The 22,463-nt window shown below is 53.9% G+C and overlaps 1 protein-coding gene across 1 annotated transcript in view; it reads left to right on the top strand.

Moving 5' to 3' along the window:
* The first annotated feature begins 255 nt into the window (after positions 1-255).
* The window catches only part of LOC144733224 (uncharacterized), a 147,863-nt gene continuing 125,655 nt past the window's right edge, over positions 256-22,463 (top strand). The window contains exons 1-8 of the mRNA XM_078615022.1: positions 256-501; positions 3,405-3,756; positions 5,332-5,363; positions 6,571-6,780; positions 7,488-7,544; positions 7,955-8,151; positions 15,376-15,641; positions 16,565-16,802. Coding sequence (XP_078471148.1) covers positions 256-501; positions 3,405-3,756; positions 5,332-5,363; positions 6,571-6,780; positions 7,488-7,544; positions 7,955-8,151; positions 15,376-15,641; positions 16,565-16,802 — 1,598 coding nt within the window. The remainder of the gene's footprint in view (positions 502-3,404; positions 3,757-5,331; positions 5,364-6,570; positions 6,781-7,487; positions 7,545-7,954; positions 8,152-15,375; positions 15,642-16,564; positions 16,803-22,463) is intronic.

Raw genomic sequence — 22,463 nt, 5'->3', positions numbered from 1 at the left:
ATCGTTTCTGTACAACTCGCGGTACGACCCGAGAGCGCACCGGGGTAGCTGTGCAGCACAACCACGAAAAGCTGCGTAGCGCTCCAAAGTTGCCAACACGACTCGCTTGTGACGGAATTGGGAATCCACATCGCAACATTCGCCCTCTGTCACTGGCAGGCCGCTGCTGCATTCACCCCGTGCCTTGCAGCAACAGCTGCCGCCCACCGCGGGGGGGGGGGTCCCCTGCCGACAGGGCGCCTCGAGGTGCACTGCATGGAAGGCGCGGCGGTGTCATTGTTTAGCGCCGGCGACGACGACGACGACGGTGACCACGATCATGAGAAATTTCCCTCTCGCTGGTGGGCAGGTGGCTTCCCGTCGGGCACCACCCACGGAGGACGCCGGCCCGGCTCCGGCTCCGGCTCCCGAGCGCCCTACGGCTCCGTGTGGACGCCGTCCGACAGCGGTGGACGGGAGCTGCTCCCGGCCCCGGACCGCTGGGACCTCTACCCCTCGTGGGTCAGTGCTCCCAGCCCTCTCTCAGCCACCCCTCTCTTATAAAATACTCTATGCAATCATTTTCAGTGAGTCATCCATCGATAGATATCCCAATAACAAAAGGGATACATTATACAGCGGTTGTCCTTTGGGCAGACTCGCCCTTGCCACAGGAATGTGGAATTTGTCACCACTGGCTCAGGGCTGTAAACGGGGCGTTGAGATGACAGGTGGCTCGCTGCTCCGCTGAGCAGGAGGACCTCACTCGGAGCTTTGACGAGAGAAAGCGGAGATCTGTGACTCTCCACCAAGGCTGCCCACCCACGGCGCTGTGCCTCCCTGAGATACGGAGACGTCGATCTCGCGATTTTCTTTCTCACCCGTTGAGTCATCAGTGGGGCATCTGTAATCTCATCGTTCTCCGTTTGTCCTTCGTTCTCAATGACTACATTTATTAAACATTTTTAAAATACACTATGAGATCTCTTTTACCAGTGGCAAAATATAATGGTAGGTTTTTACCCTTTTAACTGGTACAAAACTGACACCTTTAAAGGTGTCAGTTTTGTACCAGTTAAAACTGACACCTTTAAAGGTGTCAGTTTTGTACCAGTTAAAAGGGTAAAAACCTACCATTATTTTTAAAATAGTTTTGAGAGACATACGTGTTATGTTTTTTTTGTATAAAATAAACCAATTTTAAACTACGATATTTGACTCGAATGAACGGCACTTATTCGAGGAGCAAAAAACTAATTTGGTATCCAGTGGCTAACCGCAGTCGCAAGAAATTGTCAACCGCGGTTTTAAAAATCAACTCTTCGGTATTCACAATTTGACCACCACGGAATTGCGCCCCAGGCAATTGTCAAGCAATCCGAGCGGCACTGCCATGCCGCTGTTCGCCCCGTGCTTCCTCAGTCGCCTGTTCGTTATCCTTGATTCTTTTTTATCTCAATTTATTTCCAGTTCAAATGCGACTCCCAACCGTTCGAAGTTCTCTTTACAGAGTAAGCGTCTCATGACAAGTCGCGTGATACAATCGCGAATCCGTGAATCGAAAACACGTTTGTCAGATTTACATTGTAGGGGCACGCATTTGGAACGACTGGAAACTTCATGGAATTGCGATCCGTCTTGAGTCGATCTTTAAAAAAGAAAATGGATATAACAGTCCGGCCTGCACCAGTGTGTGCGTGTGCGCGTGCGTGTGCGCGCCAGATGAATCCTGACTCGCGTGCCCCACCCCCCACGTCGCTCCTTGCCCCCCCCCCTCTCTTGAATGCCGATCGCCCTCCCCGCACCTTCCACGCGGCGGTGCCGCGCGCGTACCCCTCCCATCGCCAGCAGCTGTCACATTAAACCGCTTCCTCGAGGCCCTATCACTTGAAATGTTAATCAGGTTTTTTTTATCACCGCGTGTTTGTTTGCATAAATTGATATGCGCGGCTTGGATTAATTATTTATTTTAAACCCGCTATGATAATGAAGCGGAATCTCTCACCTATGGCGGGGACGCTACGAATGACACCCCCGTGTGTGCACTCGCCTTGCTCTGCACCTTGTGTTACAAGAAAACTAAAAACTATTTTCAAACAAATCATCGGATTCATTTGCTTATGAAGATGTTCTTTCTCACGTAAAGCATCCCGTTACACAAATAACGATGGTGTTAAGATTTACGGCGGCCTCCCTGTAAAGTTGGCTGCGTGGCTCAGCGAGCTCGTCACCGCTGTGGCACAGCGCTCAGATTGTGGGTTGAGACTGTGGGTTTAGAATCTGGGTTTCAGCCACTCGTTAATGAACCAGATGTTCGAGTGTGTGGAGTTGATGACCTCTTCACTTGATGGTGACGCGGCCGAGTGGCAGCGCTTCGGACCGCTTGTTGCAGAGGTTCGTAGTTAGTCCAGAGGCAGCCCCGATTAATACCGCGGCGCGTAGTAGCCGTGATACTACGACGACTGCTAATACAGCGGAGGTTAAAGATCCCGTGTCGGCATTTGGGTCCAATTTTTTTTAAATTACCCGCCAATGACTTGGCTGGAATCTACATCGCAAGCATCGCGCCCCTACTGTGGAAGCGTGGCAAGACACCCTCCTGCAAGAGAGCCACGGTGGCTCTGCGAGGCGTTTCTGAGTAAACACGCATTGGAACAGTCGTAGGAGTAATACGAATCCAAGTCGCTGATGAGACTGCACAACAGCGGCACAACACCGCGCACGTTTTCTCTTTCACTCACTTTTCCCTGGACGATCTCGAGGGGGCTGTGATTTGAACATTGCGTGACTGGCTGGCTGGCAGGCTGCTACGCCGCTGACTGCTGTCGGGTAATAGAGTCTCACTAAAGTGACTCCAGGAGGAGGAGGTCTGTGTTGTCGTCTTTTGGGAATCTTACTTGAAATGTTACGAGGCTCGGCTCGTTGTAGGAGATCAGGAAGGACATTTTTTTCTTCATGCCGTGACTTAAATAGCACTACATAGGGGAACATAGTTGGTGATAGAATTAAAATAAATATAGTCCTTAATTCTGGGCTTGCGCTGCCCATGATGGGTAGTGAGGTGATCCACTCGAGCCACGTCATCAATGATTGCACGCAAAAAAACCGTCCCATTAAATTTGATTTTGACTTAATTTGGCTTAGTCCACATTTTTCTGTTCCTCCTCCTGGCAAGCCAGGGTCTGGCTCCGAATCAACGCACGCGTCGGTGGATCGCACGCCCCGACCCTCGGGATCCACCAACCCTCGCCCCTACAGGCCACGTGCTGCACCGCTGCCACCGCTGTAACGCTGCCACAGTTATAAATGGACATTTATTAATCTCATGACGATCGCACAATCAAACTACGATTGGCGAAGAAAAAAAAAACCCCTAACTCAATGCAGACTCTGAATTACGGATGTGTCGCTGTTGTGCACTTCAGCAAGGCTACATCCGACGACTTCCCGACAAGGAGCCGTCCAGGCTGCCTCCTCCTCCTCCTGCTGCTGCTGCTGCCACTCCTCTCGCCGGTGCCTCCCGCGCGCAGCTCCGGCCGCACCAACCGGCCGCTCGGCCCGAGTCGTGGGGGAGGTCGTGGGACCACCTGGGGCCCCAGGACCTGCGGCCCGGCGCCCGCCTGCTGGGCCAGCTCCTGGGCCCGGGCTGGGCGACCACGCACGGCCCCGGGGCCTCGGGGCTGCGCCCAGCTGGTGGCCGGCAGACGTCGGTGGGAGCGGCCCAACACCAGCAGCAGCAGCAGCAGTCCGCCTGGGAAAGTGGCGGTGCCCTCGCAGGTCAGAGGTGGGGCGCAGAGGCCACGGGGGTGGCAGCGGACCATTGCAGACCTGCATCTGGGCCATTATTGCGGAGGCATTGTGATGTTGTCAAAAGGCTGATCCTTCAGGCCACGTGGCCTGATCTCTGTCAATCAGTAAATGTGAGTGATACGTTTATGTTAAGTTTAGTTTAACATATGTGAGCTTGGGTAGGACATAGCATGGCTAGCAGGAGTGATGAGCGATGGACAAGACTGGTAAAGGAATGGCAGCCGAAGGAGGGAATGTGCTGGAGAGGAAGAACAGTGCAGAGCTGGGGCGGTGAATTTCGTTCACGGGCAGGAGTGAGATGGATTGTGGTGGATGGTGATGGCAGTGGGAGGCCTTAATCCGGCTGTGGATAGAAAGTAACCGATGATGATTATGATAACGATGATGATTATGATAACGTTTGAAGAAGACTTAGCTCTTTGTTATAAGAGGATTCTGGGATATACACATCAGGTCGCGTTCATAGTGCAATACAAATGTCGGCAGAATGAAGTAAGAGAAAAAAACGTGCTTATCAAAATGTGACATGGGGTAAAATTATAGATAAAAAAAATTACACATTTTTTAATTAACAGAGAATGGACTCCTGAAGCTTTAGTAATTAAAAACGTGGCATGAGTAAAACGCAGAGGCTTGAGTGAGCTACCGTGAAATGCAATAACAATAATAATTAAACAAATATATTATTTTACAGGCCTCTGTAAATCCTCTGCTGGATGAACCCACACTATGGCAGTTGTGTGGGTTCCTTAACCGTGGTCCCGGGACCGGTGCGAGTGTCACTCCCCGCTGATGTCGACTGTGGACAGGAATCAACGATAGCGGGCTGTAGTGATAGCAGGCTGTAGTTATAGCGGGCTGTTTGTGGCTGTCGCGATAGCAGGCTGTTTATTGTCACATGAGCTACCAGAGGACGCCAATGGCTTGGACACGCAACTCGACCTTTGCGTAGCTTCATCGTTTAAAATCGATCATTACACTCCTATCAGCAGCTAGAATATGACGAGGCGAAGGGACTTCAGCTTGCGATGGCATTTCAGTTCCTGATGGTCGGCGCGTGCGCGGGGCTGGCTTGAGTGAATGTTTCATGAGTGGCCTCTCCTTTCGGGATATTTAGAAAATGACGCCCTTTGAAGTTCATACAAATTCTAAATCGGCCTTACAAAGGCAGCAGCAGCAGCGTGTACGCCTCGCCCCTGTTAGGCAACGACGGGCAGGTGGCTTTCTCTCTGAGAGCCCGAAGAAGAGACATGAGCTGCTGTGGGTCGCACGGCAGCTTTGTACTTTCAGCATGGCAAAGAGGCGATGCCGCAGCGCTCCACGGCACAACGAGAGAGGCTGTCGTGGGCACGTGTAGCGGTGTGCCCAGAGCCCCGCGAAACCCCCCCTCCCTCGCCCCCCCACGCCCCCGCCCCCCCGTCCTCCACACCCCCCACCCCCACGCCCCCCGTGCGCGCGTCGCGGTGAATTTGGTGCTGAGCCGCTCGTGCTGGGCGAGAGATTTCTTCATTAAATTGCGAATTATTTTTCTTTGTCTTTCAGACACATTTGACAAAGCGACGCTTAGGAAACAGGTAATTAAAAAAAACAACTTGTAATTGTTATCACACACACCTGTGCAGTTTGTTCCGGGTATTTGCGTTCGGTGCACCTGCACTGATTATCACCATCAACGACATCATCGTCACAGCCATTGTCGTGGCTGAGCGGCCTTTCTCTGTAGCCGCACCGACCATCTGGAACCCTCTCCCACTGCAGCGGCATCCAAGCAGCAGCTCATGGCCCTCGCCTGTCCAGATGCTTTTTTTTATTGGATTAATGTGAATTGAGCAAAGTAAAACCCTGCAACATTTTTTTCGAAAAATGTGTTCGTACAATTTCATGGCAGTCGCACAACATCATAGCAGAGCACCCCGGTGGGAACGATGCATGGTTCGTGTAGAGCCACCGACACGGCCGCGTTGAGGCCTGGGCCACGGAACCACACGGCGACGTCCGTCTGAGCAACGTCCACATCCCTTCGCGGCGATGGGCGATGCTCACGATGTGCTGCGAGTGAAGGCTGCACGCCAGGGCGGATTTCCCTGCACGTGTGGGAAATGAATCTGTCACTCCGCGAAGACGGCGGCACCACTCCAGGCAGAGAGAGAGTGCGCGCCACCGTACGGAGTCAGGGCGAACTGCAAGCGTGTCGTCGCGATGTCGAATTAGAAAACGCGAGTCATTAAGAACACGTTTGTTCTCGAGGTGTCTTGTGTTTAAAACGGTAGACCGCGCGCGTGAGTAATGCGTATCGCCGGAGACTAGTTTCCGTTCCGACCTTTACTCTGCGTCTTGATTTGCGAGACTAGAACCAGTTTGTTCTTAAGATGCGTTTCTGGTTTTTTCCAAGATCTCGTTTAGAAAGCGACAAGCGGCGTCGATGGGCCCTGACCCCTGCTCAGTGCCCCACGTGGCCCCGTTAGCCACGCGATGACCGTGTCCGGCATGCGCGCATATCCAGGCTGCAGCTCGAAGCCTTATTGATGGGCGCTGGTTGGGCTGGCCATCGATGTTACTGTTGATGAGACCCACTCTGTCCACCACCACCACCGAGATGCGCTTTAGAACCTGCCGCGGTGGAAGTTCGGCAGACGACACGCGCGTGTGGCCGTGGCGCAAGATGCGAGTACGGCGAAAGGTTGAAGCGATGGGCGTGTCTGTCTCCATTTCACGCCGCTCACCGCCCTCGTCGCCGCTGCTGCTGCTGTTGTCGTGGTGGTGGCTGTTTGCTGGCTGTAGCTGCAGCAAGCATTCTCAGGCGCCCACTCGCGTCCCTCGAGCCCTGCCGTGGGAGGTCCCGACAAAGCCCAAGCCGGTGGCGGCACGTCCGGCGTAGCCCCGGCACCCTCGGCCAGGCCGGGCGCCGCCGGGGAGGGGCACGAGAATGTCCACAGCCTGACGCGCGAGTGGGGCCACGTGGGGCCAGCTGCTGCTGGAGGTGGTGGCAAGGTGAGTCGCGCCTTCGGTGATCGCGATGTGACATCTCTGCACTTCAGTGTCTGCCTGGCTCTCCAAACGCTGCGAGCGCTCGAGAATGTTTCTCACACCGACAGTGTTTATTTGCACAGTTCATCACTGCCATTATCGTTGAATTGTGCACGTGTCATCGTGATAATCATGCAAATATGTTGTTGGTATTTATTACTTGAATACACTTCAAGGCCATCTCGATTATAATGTCAGTCACACGCGGAGACGCATACACGAGCATGAGAAATGTGATGACTCTCAAGGCGCAGTAATGTAACGTCGAGTGCATGACACCGCCACAAGTCTTGGGTTCAGTCTGTCACCTCTCGGCTTGCGTTCCTGCCCACCCCGAGTTCGTATTCGTTTGAAAAGAAGTGCCTGGTGCCCACGGCACGAGTCGGCAGGGTGAGGAGGTGCTCAGCTTGGCACACTGCCCAGCCACACACCGTGCCAATAGCCAAGACGCATCAATTTCGAACACTTTTTTACACGTCTATAAAGTTGCCTACGATCAAAACAAATGAATGCGCCCAATACCCACACAATTTAAAGAGCTGAGCCTGGCCGAGCCTGGTTAACGCTGGGGTCGGAGACTGCCTGGGAATGCCAAGTGTTGTAGTCTTGGCCTGCGATGTTGCATGACAATGTGAGTGTAGCAATGCACTCCCGAATCTGCCTGTGCACAGCTTCTCGTGTCGTCGTCATCCTTTCACCCTCTCGCCTACGTGGTCGGTGTGCTCCGGGTACTCTGCTCTTTCTCCACACTCCGCCAAACCTCCAGCGATGGCATTGACCAAACATCGCCACGGAGCAGGTCCCTCCTGGAAGACGATTCTTTAAATGCACATACATTGACGTCGATGAAGAGAGAGCAGCATTGTTATTATCGCTGTTGTTTGAATGTAGCGTGGTGGAGAGGTTTCACTTTCACCCCGCAAGCGACCACGAGTCTCGGTGCCCTGTAAACCTCGACAAGGCGCGTGGATTTGAATGCGACGTAAAATACGTCGCCCGCTTTAAATGCGAGAGTTGCGTTTCCCTTGCGTGGTGACAACGCGAGAGCGCCACCACCACCACCACCACCACCCCCTCCACCTCCTCCTCCTCTAAGAGAACGCGCCACTCTGTCTCGTCCCTTGCGCCGTGGCTTCAGCCGACGGGGGCGCGGACCGGACTCCTGGCAGGGGGCCTCCCGCTCTCGGCTCTGACCCCTCAGCCAGGCGCGGCCGCGCCACGGCCGACGTCAGAGCAGCCGCCACGCGGCGGGGCCGGCGGTGGTGCCGGCGGGCGCCCGCAGGGGGCGGCAGGCGACGCGGGAGGCGCCTACGCCTACATCGTCACCAACAAGAAGTGCGCACGGTGCACGGCGGCGGCGACTCTCGCGCCTCCTCCACCACAGCGCTCTCACCCACGCGGGCATACACGTACACAGACTGTTGGGGCAAGTGCCGTTAGTGAGCACCTATTAAGGCGGGCAGGGCACACGAGGGGGTGGGTGGCCAGCACCACGCCCGGCCAAACACATAAAGACAATACAAATATGAAGATCCCCCGTATAGACTTAACAGACTGTAGGGGCAAATGCCAAACGCATACACACACCACGCACCATGGTGGCATTAATTACGTAGGCTTATCTATGGGTCTTTAACCATGCCCCAGGACAGCCTCGCGGGTTCTCAGTGATATATTTCAAAAGTGTTCTGCATTGGGAAGTTTGGCCAACATAACATTCAAAGCTTCCTGCAGATGGATTATATTATTTGGATCTTTCGGTAAAGTCACGTAAATAGGTTCAAAGGAAATACATTTCTTTGAACCCATCTACGTGACTTTACCGAAAGACCAAAGAAGATGAATTCCTGCAGTCATGAAAGCTTGAAGTCAAGATGGATTGTAATTGATTATAATCAATCGCTGTACTGTCATCTCCTGGCCACCTCACAGCCCAGGCCTACATCACCGCTATTTCCAGGTAGTCTCTCTTTATCCAGATACTAATCATGCTCAAACCTACTGAGCATCCGAGATCTCATGGAATGGGACGAGTTTTGGGCAATATAGTCATTGGTCAGCTCATCATCCATGCAGGGCGGGTAAAGTTAAAACTGCTGCGTGGTTGCCTTGTGGAGAGTCTTGACCCTGCCATAATAATGTCGAGATGAAAACCGCCCAACGGTCTGTATGAGCTAGGAGAAACGTCGACTTGATATGAATAATTTTACGAAAAATGTCGTTGTTAATGACTCGCTATTGTCATGCCAAACATTACGATGTCATTTGGAAGTCTCAGGCGTCCACACGCAGCTGCATTCTCAAGACGTTTTGTTCATGAATCACCAGGTAATGAGGCTCGGCGAGGCGTGCCGCGTGTGCGCTGTGGGAGTCAACATTGGGACAAACACTACTGGAATTTCACAAATAACTTGTTGACCAGCCTTGCCCCGGTAGCACGTGACATAGCCGTTACATGCCCCTATTCCTAGCACGCCATCACGCATCGTTATGGAATTATGAGAATCAGTGAGGCACAACACATTCTTTGACGTCCAAGGTTATCTTACAAAATCAAGTGCTGGTTGTTTATTTCTTGAAAATGTTGTCATTTGTATCCACAATTGGATGGAGCGGTGGTGCAGTGGTTAGCACACTGCGCTATGATTCCAGAGACCTGGGTATGATTCCCGATCCTAGACCTCCCGTACGCCAACCCGCACTGACCAGCGCGGGGAAGTATAGTCGAACAAACCCCATGACTGACATCGGGTGGGAAGGCCCTCAACCAGCAGTGGGTTAATATTTTCTTCTGCAGTGTATTTAGATTTTGTGTTTGGAAATTTTAACGTGACATTTCAGTGCCGACCGCTTCATTGGACACACATTTTGTTTCCAATGGAAACTCGTAGAAAGCAAGGAAACATCACCCTGCGTGAGAGGAGGGCGTCGGGAAGATGATGTCATAGAACTACTTCTGAGGACCTCTCAATTTCCTCTTCTCCAGGCCAGCAGGTGGCGCCCAGCGCCTTCTCGCGTGCCCTCCCGTCGAGGAGTTTGTGTCGTGACAAGCCATCGCGCCGTTTAGTCGTCAGAGTGGGAATCTGCCAATTTTAATGACAACGTAAATGTCGTGGGGCTGAGATGTGACCATAACTCGCCGCACTTGAGAACGCAGGTTAATCACAGGCGACTATAACTTGGATTAAAACCCAAGGATCTCGGGCCTTGCTGGCTTAGCGTTCTGATACTGGGCCACTAATTTGCCTGGCCATCTCAAAATGAGGTTTCTTTTAAAATCCACGGAGTTGACATCCATCTGGACGTGCGCCATCGGCGTGGCATCAGCGCCGAGTCGCCCACTGCGCGTTCAGCGGAACCGAAATGTCTTTCAAAGACGCACGGACCTCACCTGGGAACATTCTACGTGGAAACGTTTTTTTCAACAAATATTTAATTGTCTTAAAAGCAAATTGTACATTCAAACTTACGTGTATTCTCTCTTGGGAAAGAATTCGTACCCTGCGGGGATTTGGTCAGGTTTTACTTAATTGTTCTCAAACGTAAAACTGTCTCACGTCGTCGTCTGGAGACCGCAGCATAACAAAAAAGCCCCCGCCCCCATCAATGGCTGCTAACCTGTGCCGACCTATTGTTCAAACGTGTTCCTCGCGCTTGTTATTGCGATCCATACGGACCTGAGAGAGCCCCTTTGCCAAATCTATAACCACCGCCGGCTGCCTGTGACGTCCCCCTCGCTCTGCCTGGCCGTCGTGTGTATTTATAGTCCCCGTCCGTGTTGTGCGAAAGGTCCGCCATTCTGCCATGAGACGTGCACACGTGTTGCGGGGACGAGGATGTCTTTGGTTGCTAAAGCGCTCGCATGTGAATCGCCAACGCCGTGCTTGCCAGCGATGTTCGCTGTGCTGCTGTGTTTGCGCAGCGCTGAAAGGCGAACGGTTTTTTTTTGTTCTCCGTGGATTATCGAGTTCATCGTTTATGTAGAGCTGAATTCATTTACCCAGGACCCTGGCTATTGCCGTGGGTGTACTGCATTAATCTCTGGAGAGGTCCCCCGACATGAATCGAAATGAGAAAGCCATTGTGCGCTGGCGTCACGACCCAAATTTGCCAAATTCGAAAAATCACCTGAAAATTACTCGATTGGGATTACACAGAGACCAACCATCACCCTCCCCCCTCCACGACCGTGAAAGAACTGCGGACTGTGTCAAGCGAAGCGCTTTCCTTCCTTATTATAGCCCTGCGTTAAACGAACGGCGCAAATACCAAACGCCCTCAGTTATTGTCGTCTAATTCTCACTTTGGCTCTACATCCCAGCCCACAGTACACTGGCCGAACGTGACCGATGAAAAGGTGCTAAAATCTCAGCTTGTTACTCGAGGAAAATGACGCTGCTATTGATCGCCGGGCAGAATCAATCTTCTAAGTGTCGTTACCTGCACAAATTGGTTCAAATTAATGAGTTTTACAGTAATAATTTGAACACAAGTACAAATACACTCAACGTATTGATTGTTTTTTCAACAACATCACCCCCGCCCCATCCCCAACACCGCCCCCATCCCCGTGCCGAGACCTCAGAATCTGAAATCTCACAAACACAGACATTGACGTCTTTAAGTGGTGAAATATCTGGTATATAAATATATAAAACAAGCACAGCTTCCTGCGCAGGTGTGGAAAATTCCCAGATTCACCACCGCCACACCGGCTGTCATGGTCTGGACCGCGTGGGGTTCAGAGCGTCTGTTACCGATGTGGTGGCTGCGATTGATTCCATGAGAAAGGCTGGGGTCACTTGAAATTGATTTCACAGAACGCTGGATGGGCTCATCTGAGGGTGTGTGGTGTCAGCATGGCTGGGACCAGCCTTAGGGTCTACGTGTCTCTCTTTGTGTGTGTCTGCGTGTCTATGTTTGCGAGTGTCTCTGTGTCTCTTTCCTTGTGTGTATCTGTGGGGAGCAGTAGTGTAGCGGCGTAGCGGGGTAACGTGCTGGGCTACGAACCCGGCGACGCGAGTTCGACTCCCGTTCACGGCCAATACCCGTCACGTCCTGGGCCACGCCTAGGTCGACTCAGTCTCAAATGAGTACCTGGTGCTCTGTGTAAGCATCGCTCGGGAGAGAAAGGCGGTCGGGCGTGGTGCTGGCCACCCACCCCTTTTCGGCCTTCATAGGTGTTCGCTAACTTCACTTGCTCATAGAGTATGTTAAAGGCTTCATAATAAAGGTTTTTGGGTTTAGATCGCGTTATTTACAAACGTGTCGTAACCCTCCACCACCCGACACGGCCAATCAGTAAAAAATGTGTCACATTGACAAAAGACAAATAGTTCACTTCTTTAGCCCACCGGTGTGTTGAAGAGTGAATCCACAACATTTACAATGTTTGAGTACGACGTTTCGCTGGTAATTACATCCAGCATCATCGGGCAATTTACCAGAATAGTGAAGCCCTCCTATACGGGGGGGGGGGGGTCTTTGTTCGTGAGTGTCTTTGTGTGTGTCTTTGTGGCTAGAAGTGTGTCTTCGTGTGTGCTTCTGTGTCTGGGGGTGGCGTTGCCAAGGGACGACGATGATGTGATGGGGCGAGCAGGCGGATTGGGGAATGCGCTGTTTGTGCTGGGGTGAGGCAGGAGGGATGAGGCAGGGAGGGCCAGGCGGGTGTGACTCGCTGCCAGTTGATTTTGCAGGTGAGGATTGTTTGCAGGAGATACATAATTGGGACGTTTTGTGCGCTTGCCTGGGCGGGATGATCTGATCGGCTTTTTGAGTGTCGCCACGACTGTGTGTGTGCTGCTGACTTCCAAGTGTGCACCACCAAGACAAAGATCCCCCGTATATCCTGAGAAGACTGTTGGCGCAAGTGCTGTTAGCGGGCACCTAATGAAGGCCGGCGCGGCACACGAAGGCTTGGATGGCCGGTACCGTGGCCAGCTCGCAGGCTGAGCGGGCACGCAGCCGCGCGTACTCGCAGGGCAGATGAGCATCTCGCTTCTCGGTACCTCCGGAGGTCACATAAACTTCAGCCGTTGCAATATCTTCGCGTGGCAAAAGATAAGCGAGTTGTGTGAAAACCACTTGAAATTAGTGGGGGGTTATCGAGTACGTCACTCTCATTGATCTTGTACATATATGGGTACGACTCAGGACGTGCTTGCTACCCCACGTGGCAGACCGCTGTCTGCTCTGCCCGATTGTTTGCAGCGCACCGCGCTCCGAGCCCGGCCACCCGAGTTCGATTCCCGCTCACGGCCACCAACACCCAGTGACGATTATCTGAACCGGTCCTCCCCAAGGTCGACTCAGCCTCAAATGAGTACCTGGTGCGGTGTGTAAGCGTCGCCACTGGGGAGACAAAGGCGGGCGGGAGTGGTGTTGACCACACCACCCCCCACCCCCCTCCCCGTGTGCCCTGCCGGCCTTCATAGGTGCCACTCGCTAACAGCACTTGCCCCAACAGTCTGCTCAGGCTATGCGGGGGATCTTTGTCTTTGTGTGCGTTTCCTGTGCACGCGCATGAGGTGTCGGGCTGGCGGGGGGGGTCCTTGTTTGAGGGGATTAGCCGCGTTGCCGATGATGACTGCGTTGCCATGCCAACGCCTCCAGAATAATGGCAGCTGTCACCGTGTTTCAGGATTAATTTCCTTCCTATTAGTGCCCAGCCTAGTGGCTTCTGTCTTGGCAAGTGATTGGTGTGGGGCTGAGGGCCGAGGGGGTTGGGTGCAAGGGTGTGGGGGGTGTAACGGGGGGGGAGGTAGAGGTTGGGGGCGGGGTGCTTTGGGGTTGACGGTGAAGCAAGCTTTATCTCTGCTTTTAATAAAAATGCAAATTCATAAAATCGGAATGAACAAAACCTTGCCTGGTTTCCATGGCAACTTTTTCCCCCCTCTCACAAAGTTATTATTAGTAATTTATATATATAGGCGTGTACAGAGACACGCGCGCACACACGCACACACAAGCAGATCATCGACGAACAAACATACACACTCACACAGACACACACAAGACAAAGATCCCCCGTGTAGGCTTAACAGATTGTCGGGGGCAAGTGCTGTTAGCGAGCGGCACCTATGAAGACCGGCACGGCACACGAGGGGGTGGGTGCCAACACCACGCCTGGCCGCCTACACACACACACAGAGACACACACGAACTGTATTCCCACAAAGACACACACACACATTCTCACTCGCATTCACACATTCAGACGTGCACAGTAACAGAGACAAAGCCACACTCACACGCAGACACACACACGCACTGACACGCACGCCAGGCTGTAGTTTATTATGATTTTAATGATGTGCCAGGGGTCACATAGAGTCTTGACAGATTTTTGCACAATTAACGCCGCACTGCATTGGCACTGTCACACCGAGAAACAAAAGTGACCCGATGGATTCCTAACACTTGCCATTAACCCTGACATCTGCTGGCAGGCGTATGGGAAGTGCTGGTGAGCGGTGGTGACACGGCCCAGCGGCAGCGCGGTTTGTCGCCTATTGCAGAGGGCCACGCGTGGTTCTCGTCCGACAGACCGCCCTGGTTCACTGCGCGAGCGTCGAGCGAATAAGTAGTCGGCACTTTGTATTTCATAGTGGACATCAAAGGACCCGCGATGGCATGCGACCCGAGTCGGCCATTGTGTGCCAAATTGGAAAATTGCCTGCAAATGACTCAATTTGCGATAACACAGCATCAGCAGTGGCCACGACTACAGCCTGCGAGACACAGCGCCCTCGCGAGAGCCTGGCGCTATTAGTAGTGGCCACAAATGGAAAATATGATGGTGAAACGTGTGCCACCTTTTTTTCTCGCCGCCTTCAGGTTTCCTGCTGCTTGTGAAGCATCTACTCATTCAACTATCGGCCAATTATCGCAGTGCAGGACCCTCCAATTTCTTAATCAAATGCTGTTGAGAGATATCGGTTCAGAAGACACGTAAGCTGATGGACAACATATGTTTAAGATGTATATGGGCAGACAGATGGAAGGCGAATGTAAGCAGATTGGCTAGGAGATGTTAACTACCTCGCCTGGTATACAGGAAGTCGTGGGCTCAATCCCCACCCTGACACCTGCTCCTGTAGTTATGGAGTTTGTGTGTTCTCCACGTGGACGCGTGGATTTTGCTCCGGGTCCTCCGGTGTGTCCCTCCACGTTTAGAATCCCCATGCGTTTCGAGTATTTGGCTGACATAGATTTCCACGTGATAAGCCACTTCGCTCACCTATCATTTGTGGCCAGGTCGCTTCTGAATAAGAGCCATATAGCTCGTGGGCCTTACCTGGTAAAATACAAATAGTTCAGAAGTAGTTTTAGATAGATTGCTTTTCACACATATTAAGAAGTTGCACTGCTTGTCATAATGGAATTGTTCAACACCAAAACTTGTCCATATAGCTGGGGAAAAACCTACCAATGAGCAATCGCATAAATCAATAAATAAATTATTTAAATAATCGAATCGGTAACTGAAAGAACGATCGTAGACATTACCCTCGTGATAGAACAAAGCCAGGCCGCGAAGCTAACCAGTCTGCGGCGCAGACCGAACACCGATCGCAACCCCATCGGGAAGGCCGTCGGAGAGAGCCACGCGGCGACACGGCAGCGAATACCCCGCGGGGCGCGCACTGCGCGGCTCCATCCGCGCCGCGCCGCTTCCCCGCGGAAGAGGCCAAGCTACCGGGAGGGGGGTGGGGGGGGGCGCCGCCGCCACCGGCCGCGGAAGAGGCCACAGGTCGCCTGTCGGAGCGCCAGAATCACGGGGGTCGAGGCGGACGCGGGTTTCGTGTTCCGCGACGAGACGCCGGGCGACTCGTAAATCGTCGTCGCCCGTTTACGTCGCCTGTTCAACTCGGCAACGACGCCGCACGGGGATCGTTTTCTGTTGTTGTTCGCGAGGGGGTTAAACGACCAACAAACAAACAGAAAGGGAGACAGTGGGAGATTGAGATGCGAGTTAAGGGGACGAGGCTGTCTGCTCGGTAGCTGCGCATTACCTGCGTGGCTGGGTCGCCGTCGTCATCATCACCATCGGCAGCCATGATCCATCTGCTGCTGGATGAAGCCCCCAAGTTGTGTCAAGATCTTGATTGCGCAACAAAGTGGCGTTCCTCTTGTGCTCAGATATCCGCACGTGATGTGGGTAATGGGACATTTTAGCGAGCGAGTGTCGATGCACCCATTGTTAAAATCGATCGTCATTGTTAAAATCGATCGTCATTGTTAAAATCGATCGTCAAGCCTTTGCGCGATACGCGCATCCGTGTGTGAGAATCGATGCATTTCTCCCGGTAACCCACTCGAGGCACCACCGTTCACTGAGAGAGTTAAAAACAACAACGACAACAACAGGCTTTCGAGTGAGATCAACCACGAATGGTGACACTTCATGAAATGGCCATGGGGATGAACCATCCCACCCCCACTTTGGGGTCAAGGGGTGGACACCTCTGCTTGGGTGCAAGATGCGTGTAAGAGAGGCAGTACAGCAAGTAGGTGATTCCTTGCAAAAAGGTTTCAGTTTGGTGTTTTAACATCTTAACACTTGTTTTATTGCCAGAAGGGGTAAAATCTATTCTTATAGGTGTAGGTCTATCTGGGACAAATAAAAGCACTATCCCCTCCTATGCATATTATCTCCGCAGAATCCACTTCCACCCACACTGAAAAATGCTCAACATCGGAGTTGACCCAACGTCCCGATCATGACCCTTCCGCATAACATCCCGAGACTCCACGAGGCTTTCCTGGATAAATAAGGGACTGCTGCTGCTGATCTTTGTTGTTGCTGGTGCTGCTCGTCATTTGTTTACGCCGACTCACAGCCGAGCTCTGAGTCTGGGTTGTCACCCCGACCCCTGCGTCTGCCCCTGCCCTGGCAGCCCCCTGCCGGAGCGCGAGGCCGAGCGACTGATCGCGGCCCTGGCTCTTCACGTCGGACTTCCACCGTCCGTCTTCACCCACATCAGGTGGGAACGGGCCCCCAGCTCCCTCACACGCTCCCCCAGCTCCCTCACACGCTCCCCCAGCTCCCTCACACGCTCCCCCAGCTCCCTCACACGCTCTCCCAGCTCCCTCACACGCTCTCCCAGCTCCCTCACACGCTCCCCCAGCTCCCTCACGCTCCCCCAGCTCCCTCACACGCTCCCCCAGCTCCCTCACACGCTCCCCCAGCTCCCTCACACGCTCCCCAGCTCCCTCACACGCTCTCCCAGCTCCCTCACACTCTCCCCCAGCTCCCTCACACGCTCCCCCAGCTCCCTCACACGCTCCCCCAGCTCCCTCACACGCTCCCCCAGCTCCCTCACACGCTCCCCCAGCTCCCTCACACGCTCCCCCAGCTCCCTCACACGCTTCCCCAGCTCCCTCACACGCTCCCCCAGCTCCCTCACACGCTCCCCCAGCTCCCTCACACGCTCCCCCAGCTCCCTCACACGCTCCCCCAGCTCCCTCACACGCTCCCCCAGCTCCCTCACACGCTCCCCCAGCTCCCTCACACGCTCCCCCAGCTCCCTCACACGCTCTCCCAGCTCCCTCACACGCTCCCCCAGCTCCCTCACACGCTCCCCCAGCTCCCTCACACGCTCCCCCAGCTCCCTCACACGCTCCCCCAGCTCCCTCACACGCTCCCCAGCTCCCTCACACGCTCCCCCAGCTCCCTCACACGCTCCCCCAGCTCCCTCACACGCTCCCAAAAGCTCATCGCCCTCAACCATCCTCATCTTCGCTGCCGCCGGCGCCGTGGTTACGGGCGTTGGCATCGTTGTCGTCATCTGCCCCCATATCACCGCGACCGTCATCAGTCACTGCGATCGTGTCATCATCATCGTGAGTTTTGCTGTTGTCAGCATTGGCATTCCCATGATCGTAATCAACTGACGTATCGCCACCATCGTCAACATAATCACCACTAATCTCATCATCATTATAATAATCACCATCATATCTAACATCAGCAGTATAATCATCACTGCGTCCATCATCATCACTGCTCTTATCATTATCTTCGCCATCACTATCATCGCGACCACCACCACCAACCCCCATTCCCACTATCACTCCATCATAACAGCCACCGCTGCCATCATCGTAATAACCAACACCGTCACAACCACCGTCATTAACATCATCAATCAATGGTGATGTTTCACTGAGAGGCGTCCCAGCTGGTGCCAGGAAAATCGATAATGAATGAGAAACAACTTCTGTCTCGGTTGACATTTGCCCGCGTCGGTCCCTTATTAACGCAGCGAAACGTTCCCGTCGCGGTGTGTCGCGTGGTGTGTCACGTGGTGTGTCGCGGTGTGTCACGTGGTGTGTCGCGGTGTGTCACGGTGGCGTCTGCGCCAAGAAAGTGTGGCCCGTGAAGTGGCCGATGGGGGTGATGGGGGCGATGGGGGTAATGGGGGGTGAAGTGGGCGCGATGGGGGTGATGGGGGCGATGGGGGTGAAGTGGGCGATGGGGGTTGAAGTGGGCGATGGGGGTGAAGTGGGCGATGGGGGTGATGGGGGGTGATGTGGGCGATGGGGGGTGAAGTGGGCGATGGGGGTGATGGGGATGATGGGGGTGATGGGGGGTGAAGTGGGCGATGGGGGTGATGGGGGGTGATGTGGGCGATGGGGGTGATGGGGGAGCGATGGGGAGCCGTGTCGCCCGCGGATCTCTCGAAGCGGCCGCTGCTCTCCCGGCTGCCGCTCTGGAATGGGAAAGCGCCGAGGACAATTGGAGTGTGTGAGGGTGTGTGCGCGAGAGTGTGCGTGTGTGCGAGTGTGCGTGTGTGCGAGTGAGTGTGTGTGTGCGAGTGAGTGTGTGTGTGCGAGTGAGTGCGTGTGTGCGAGTGAGTGTGTGTGTGCGAGTGAGTGCGTGTGTGCGAGTGAGTGTGTGCGAGTGAGTGCGTGTGTGCGAGTGAGTGCGTGTGTGCGAGTGTGTGTGTGCGAGTGAGGGTGTGTGCGCGAGAGTGTGTGTGCGAGTGAGTGTGCGTGTGTGCGAGTGAGTGTGCGTGTGTGCGAGTGAGTGTGTGTGTGCGAGTGAGTGTGTTTGCGAGTGAATGTGTGTGTGTGTGAGTGAGTGTGTGTGTGCCAGTATGTGCGAGTGAGTGCGTGTGTGTGTGAGTGAGTGTGTGTGTGCGCGAGTGTGTGTGTGTGCGAGTGAGTGTGTGTGTGCGAGTGAGTGTGTGTGTGCGAGTGAGTGTGTGTGCGAGTGAGTGTGTGTTTGCGAGTGAATGTGTGTGTGCGAGTGAGTGTGTGTGTGTGTGCCAGTGTGTGCGAGTGAGTGTGTGTGCGAGTGTGTGTGCGAGTGTGTGCGAGTCAGTGTGTGTGTGTGTGTGCGAGTGAGTGTGTGTGTGTGCGAGTGAGTATGTGTGTGCGCCTGTCAGGGGTCCAGCCTTCATAGGTGCTCGCTAACAAGCACTTTCCCCAATAGTTTATTGAGGTTATTTGGGGGGTCGTTGCCTTTGTCTTTGCCTGTCAGGGTGAAGGTCAGGCTCGCACGGCCTGTCGGGAAGGACTGGGACAATAGGGCAGCGCGGTGGTGGGGGGGGGGGCAGGGAGCGGGCTGACTGGGCAGCTGGGGCCCTGGGTGCGACATTTCTGCGAGATTTTCATTCATCATTATCTTCATCATTATCGGAATCATAATTATCGTCACGATCATTACTGTCATTATCGTCATAGCCGTCATTATTGCTGTCATAATTAGAATCGTGATCAGCATCATGAGAAACAGCAGTGTTATCATCATTCATTGTCTTCAGCATCATCATAATCACAACATCCTCATGATTATGACACCGTTTCCACGAGCACCTTACACATCAATAAATAGCCACGAGGTGCACATTCATTTGTGCATGGCCATGTGAAAGATTTACTTAATGCTACTGATTGTATGCATTCCATTTACGCCGTCAGCATCATAGTCATGCAGTTATGACATTTTCAATTGGGGTTGCAGTGAGCAGTGGACTATCTTGTGTTGGAGAAAAGTCCGTGGAAGATGACTTCACAGAACTCACAATCAGAATCCGAAATCCATTAAATATCCTCTTTATTCACACGGCACTGGTTGCAGAACACCTTCGATTGTGACATGAATTTACATCCTTACAAAACAAAGGTGTCTGCACAGGGCATGACATTAATATGCTCAATAACAACAGACATGTATGCATTTATATATGATATGAACGTATACAATTTACAAATATTTAAAGAATTCTAGACGTAGAAAAGTAGTATTCAGGCTGGCTGAGCGAGGCTTAGCAGAATCAATCGTACACAATAGGGAATAGATGGGTTTTCGCTCTGGATTTCAGTGCTGACAAAGCTTTGGGATTAGGGATACCAAAGGGGGAGTCTAAGCCAGACTGTGGGTGCAGCAGAGGAGAAGGAGGGAAGGGGGAGGAGGACGATCGCTCCGAGCAGAGCAGCACCGAATGTATTTCCTCGTATCCTCGCACTGCTGATGAGTCCATTGATCTGCAGGTGCGCTGAATGCAGGGACGGCGACATCGCCACGCGTTCACGCCGCGTGCGTGCGGGCGCAACATTTGAGCAATCTCTTCTGCTTTGTCTGCCACAAGCCACGGTATTGATGAGGCATTGTGAGGTTCCAAACACGCGCACGCGCGCAGATAAATATATAACAATAACCTTTTTGTTGCTTCGATGCATTGACCGCGGTTATATTTGGCACCGAAACCTGCGGTACAAATCGTAAACTAATCTTCTTCAGCTTTTCTCCACCGTGGATTTTTTTTTTGGCGGGAGGCCGCGAGACGTTCGCTCGTCTCCGGGCAACCGTGGAGACGGGGAGTTTGGCGAGGAGGAGGAGGAGAAGACGTTGTGCGTGGTGTGGTGTGGTGGGGAGGGAGCGTGGTGTGCTGTGGTGAGGAGCGTGGTGTGGTGTGGTGGGGAGGGAGCGTGGTGTGCTGTGGTGAGGAGCGTGGTGTGGTGGGGAGGGAGCGTGGTGTGCTGTGGTGAGGAGCGTGGTGTGGTGGGGAGGGGAGGGAGCGTGGTGTGCTGTGGTGAGGAGCGTGGTGTGGTGGTGAGGGGAGGGAGCGTGGTGGGGAGGGCGCGTGGTGTGGTGGGGACGGCGCGTGGTGATGTAGGTGCAGCGTGAAGCCGGTACCCGGATGACACCCGCAGAGCCACACACACAGAGCACTCCAGAAATCATATTGCGCTGTGGTAAATTGTTGTCTTCTACGTTCTGTTGTTGTTGTTGTCTTGGCGCGCGTGCGTGCGCGTGCACGCTCGCGCGGGGAGCGCCAAGGAATCCAGTCACCCGAGTTCGATTCCCAACCACGGCCAACATCGGTGGCGAGCGATGTCTGCTCTTGTGCGAGACCTCCTCGAGGTCGACTCGGCCTTAAATGAGTACGCGGTGCGGTGTGTAAATATGAGCACTGGGGGGGGGGGGGGACAAAGGCGGCCGGGGTGGTCCTGATCCACGCCACCACGCCCTTGCTTCTTGTGCCGCCCTTGACAGGCGCTCGCCAACAGCCTGTGTAGCGGGGGGGGGGGCCCTTCGTGTGTGCGTGTTGGAGACGGCCACCGCACGGGAGATGTCACATTCTCCAGCATTCTCCCACCGCTGTATCCACCTGCGCCGTCTCAACAGCCGAACGCAGACAGCCACGGCTGGCGCCAGGGCTCAGGCGCTCCGCCCCCACCGAGAAACTCCTCTCCCCACGCGGTCTTCACCACACCACGCTCGGCCAGGCTCAGAGATGCGCGCGCGGTGTCCACTTCGTAGCGGCGAGATGGCAGGAGACCGCCACGTGGCAGACAAACTGCGCACAGAGTGGAGGTTGTCGAGGTTGTGGGTGTTGAGGTTGTGGGTGTTGAGGTTGTGGGTGTTGAGGTTGTGGGTGTTGAGGTTGTTGAGGTTGTTGAGGTTGTGGGTGTTGAGGTTGTCGGTGTTGAGGTTGTGGGTGTTGAGGTTGAGGTTGTAGAGGTTGTGGGTGTTGAGGTTGTGGTGTTGAGGTTGTGGGTGTTGAGGTTGTGGGTGTTGAGGTTGTGGGTGTTGAGGTTGTTGAGGTTGTGGGTGTTGAGGTTGTCGGTGTTGAGGTTGTGGGTGTTGAGGTTGTGGGTGTTGAGGTTGTTGAGGTTGTGGGTGTTGAGGTTGTCGGTGTTGAGGTTGTGGGTGTTGAGGTTGAGGTTGTAGAGGTTGTTTTGTTTGTGGCTTTGCGACCCGCTCGGGCTGAGCTACTCAGAGCAGAGACGACAATAACAAATGAATTCCATCTCCCGCTTCATTTCGCATTACTCGCCAGGCGACGTGGCTATCGGCACACGGGGGACATGGGGGAGGGGCGGGGGGGGCCCGCGCGTTCATCCCAGTCGGGTCCCGGGGGGCCGCTTTGCCCTCGCCCCTTCTTTGTTTAACCAACTGCGCTCGGAGGGGCCGCGCGTTTCGGTTAATGAAGCAACGCGACTCCCACGGCGACTCATATCGCGACTCATATCGCGACTCATATCGCGACTCATATCGCGACTCATATCGCGACTCACATCGCGACTCACATCGCGACTCGCCCCAGCGCGAGTGAGCTCGGCACGCCTCCTGTCCGTGTGTTCACTCCCTGCTTGAGTTGTTTTTACCATCTCACGTCCCCCCATCCGACGTA

Source organism: Lampetra planeri, chromosome 2 (genome assembly GCF_965212315.1).
Source record: "Lampetra planeri chromosome 2, kcLamPlan1.2.h2, whole genome shotgun sequence".
In the NCBI taxonomy this organism is placed as follows: Eukaryota; Metazoa; Chordata; class Hyperoartia; order Petromyzontiformes; family Petromyzontidae; genus Lampetra; species Lampetra planeri.
The sequence above is the reverse complement of the archived record's forward strand: the minus strand, read 5'-3'. Positions and strand labels throughout refer to the sequence as shown.